We start from the raw sequence: 1,824 nt of genomic DNA, 5'->3' as shown, positions 1-1,824 counted from the left end.
GATGGATGAATGCGAGATTGATAAAATGAACACGGAATGGATGGATGTATGCAGGGGTGCATAAATGCGGATTGGATATAGGCTGGTGGATGGATGTAATTGGGAATCAAAGCCACGACTTGATTAAACCGATGACACTCTATTTAACATGCTTTTGTTAGATAGCTTCTGATTTATTTCTCTTAAGATACTCAGGAGCTACTTTGGCATGTCATCTAATGAAGTCAGACGTGAACGCGATCGAGCAGAAGCCTGGCCCTTCCTCCAATTTTCCAGCAACTCACAGTGATTCGTAGATCAATTAGTTCGCTTTGTTTACGCAAGATGCAAAATTTTAGGCTCAGAGATGAGCCTGTACTCACATCTAAATACCTTACCTCCTCCAGCATTTGCTGAAGAAAGGTGATTTTTACCGTTAACATAAGATGTGTGGGAATGAATGAAAGACCACACATGCATTGGTCGTTGAGAGGACATTGAGCGACCTTGAAGAAACCATTGAGATTGGTGCAATGGGTAGATGAGTGCACCTGCGTAAGGGGTTTGGAGGTATTCATTTGTGTGCCTTGCTTGTGCTTTAATATAATGCTTCTACTACCGTTTTATATCGTCTCCTAGGTCACGCGGGCACCTAAGACTTTGTACTTATGCTTCTGTTGGGCAGCATTGACTGTGGGACATGCCAGTAACCCCGTCATTTCTGTACGTGGGAATATGCTGTGGATGAGAGAACCCGTGTTGACCCTTAACAGAATCTTGGTAAATGACAATCAGCATATAATCGTACTCCCTGTTTTCAGGAACGCTGCTAACAATCGTGAATCATCTGAAAAATCTTGTGATGGAGCTGTCAGCGGTGTCTCTATGACGATTCCCACTAAGCTAAAAGCGAGACAATCAAAGGGTGATACGAATAAATGCTTAAAGACGTCACTCTTCAGAACAGCCTTTTTTGAAAATGATTGAATAAATTCCGCTGACAAAGTCTTTTTAAATCTCCTCCCCATTCCTTTACCTCGACGTTTTCAATAGAATTATGCGGCTTATTTACAATTGGTTGAATCCAACTCTACCTACACAAACCAGCCTAGATTTCAGAATTGTCCATTAGTAGGTTTAATTTTAGTCTTCCATTTACCTGGCCCAGAAAAACAGTAAATCTTCTCTTGTAAGCTTAAAATAAGATGGCCACAGCCGGTTGCAAAAGTAAGTAGTGCTAAATTTCTACTTCTTTGAGGTCGGTATAATTCGTGTATAAGCCTAGACTGACACCATTTTCCTACTCGCATTATGCAAACCAGCACTAGTGGATTCGTTGCCTTCACCCTGTCAGTGTTTCTATCACATTCCAAGTCCACCAACACTTGGGTCGTTTTTGGGCCAAGTCATGTTCACAGGACTGCATGAAGGTGACCGTTGTGCAAGTCATGCTCTTGAGAAATGAATTAGAATGTCAAATGGCTTTTAGCTTTCTAGACTAATATTTGCAAGCGACAACGGTAAACGTGCATTTGCATGTTTTTTATGGTAAAAAGTCATCGATGAAAAAAGATGTATTTACAAGTCCATATGCCAATGAATAAAATGTGTGATAAATGCTAACATGAAAAAGCCATTTTTTTCATAAAATGTAATTATTGGCTGTGTGGCTAAAAAAACTAAAAGGTTGTTATTAAAAATTTACTGAAAATATTTGTCCAAGAATTTTGAACATTAAATATCGTAGGTTCTTTCCTTTTTAGGGCGTTTTGTTTTGCATAAATTTGTCAGAGATCGTGAGTTCTGCTTCTTCAACTTGGGGACGGCTCACTTGGATTTGCATGT

General features: G+C 39.7%; 2 protein-coding genes across 2 annotated transcripts in view; one reads left to right on the top strand and one right to left on the bottom strand. All coding sequences in view use genetic code 11, as the record gives it.

Annotated features, from left to right (window-relative positions):
* Positions 1-714: 714 nt before the first annotated feature.
* On the top strand, positions 715-966 carry EGR_10669 (hypothetical protein; the record flags this gene model as incomplete). Its single annotated transcript, XM_024499918.1, has 1 exon — positions 715-966. The coding sequence occupies one exon, from the start codon at positions 715-717 to the stop codon at positions 964-966; it is 252 nt and encodes an 83-aa protein (XP_024345666.1).
* Positions 967-1,557: 591 nt separating this feature from the next.
* The window catches only part of EGR_10668 (hypothetical protein), a gene marked incomplete at both ends in the record, with an annotated part of 1,726 nt that continues 1,459 nt past the window's right edge, over positions 1,558-1,824 (bottom strand). Inside the window, 2 exons of the mRNA XM_024499917.1 lie at positions 1,558-1,649; positions 1,685-1,734. Of these exons, the coding sequence (XP_024345665.1) occupies positions 1,558-1,649; positions 1,685-1,734 (142 nt within the window). The remainder of the gene's footprint in view (positions 1,650-1,684; positions 1,735-1,824) is intronic.

This window comes from Echinococcus granulosus (assembly GCF_000524195.1).
Source record: "Echinococcus granulosus chromosome Unknown EG_S00249, whole genome shotgun sequence".
NCBI lineage: Eukaryota > Metazoa > Platyhelminthes > Cestoda > Cyclophyllidea > Taeniidae > Echinococcus > Echinococcus granulosus.
This window is presented reverse-complemented; position numbering and strand designations above follow the sequence as displayed.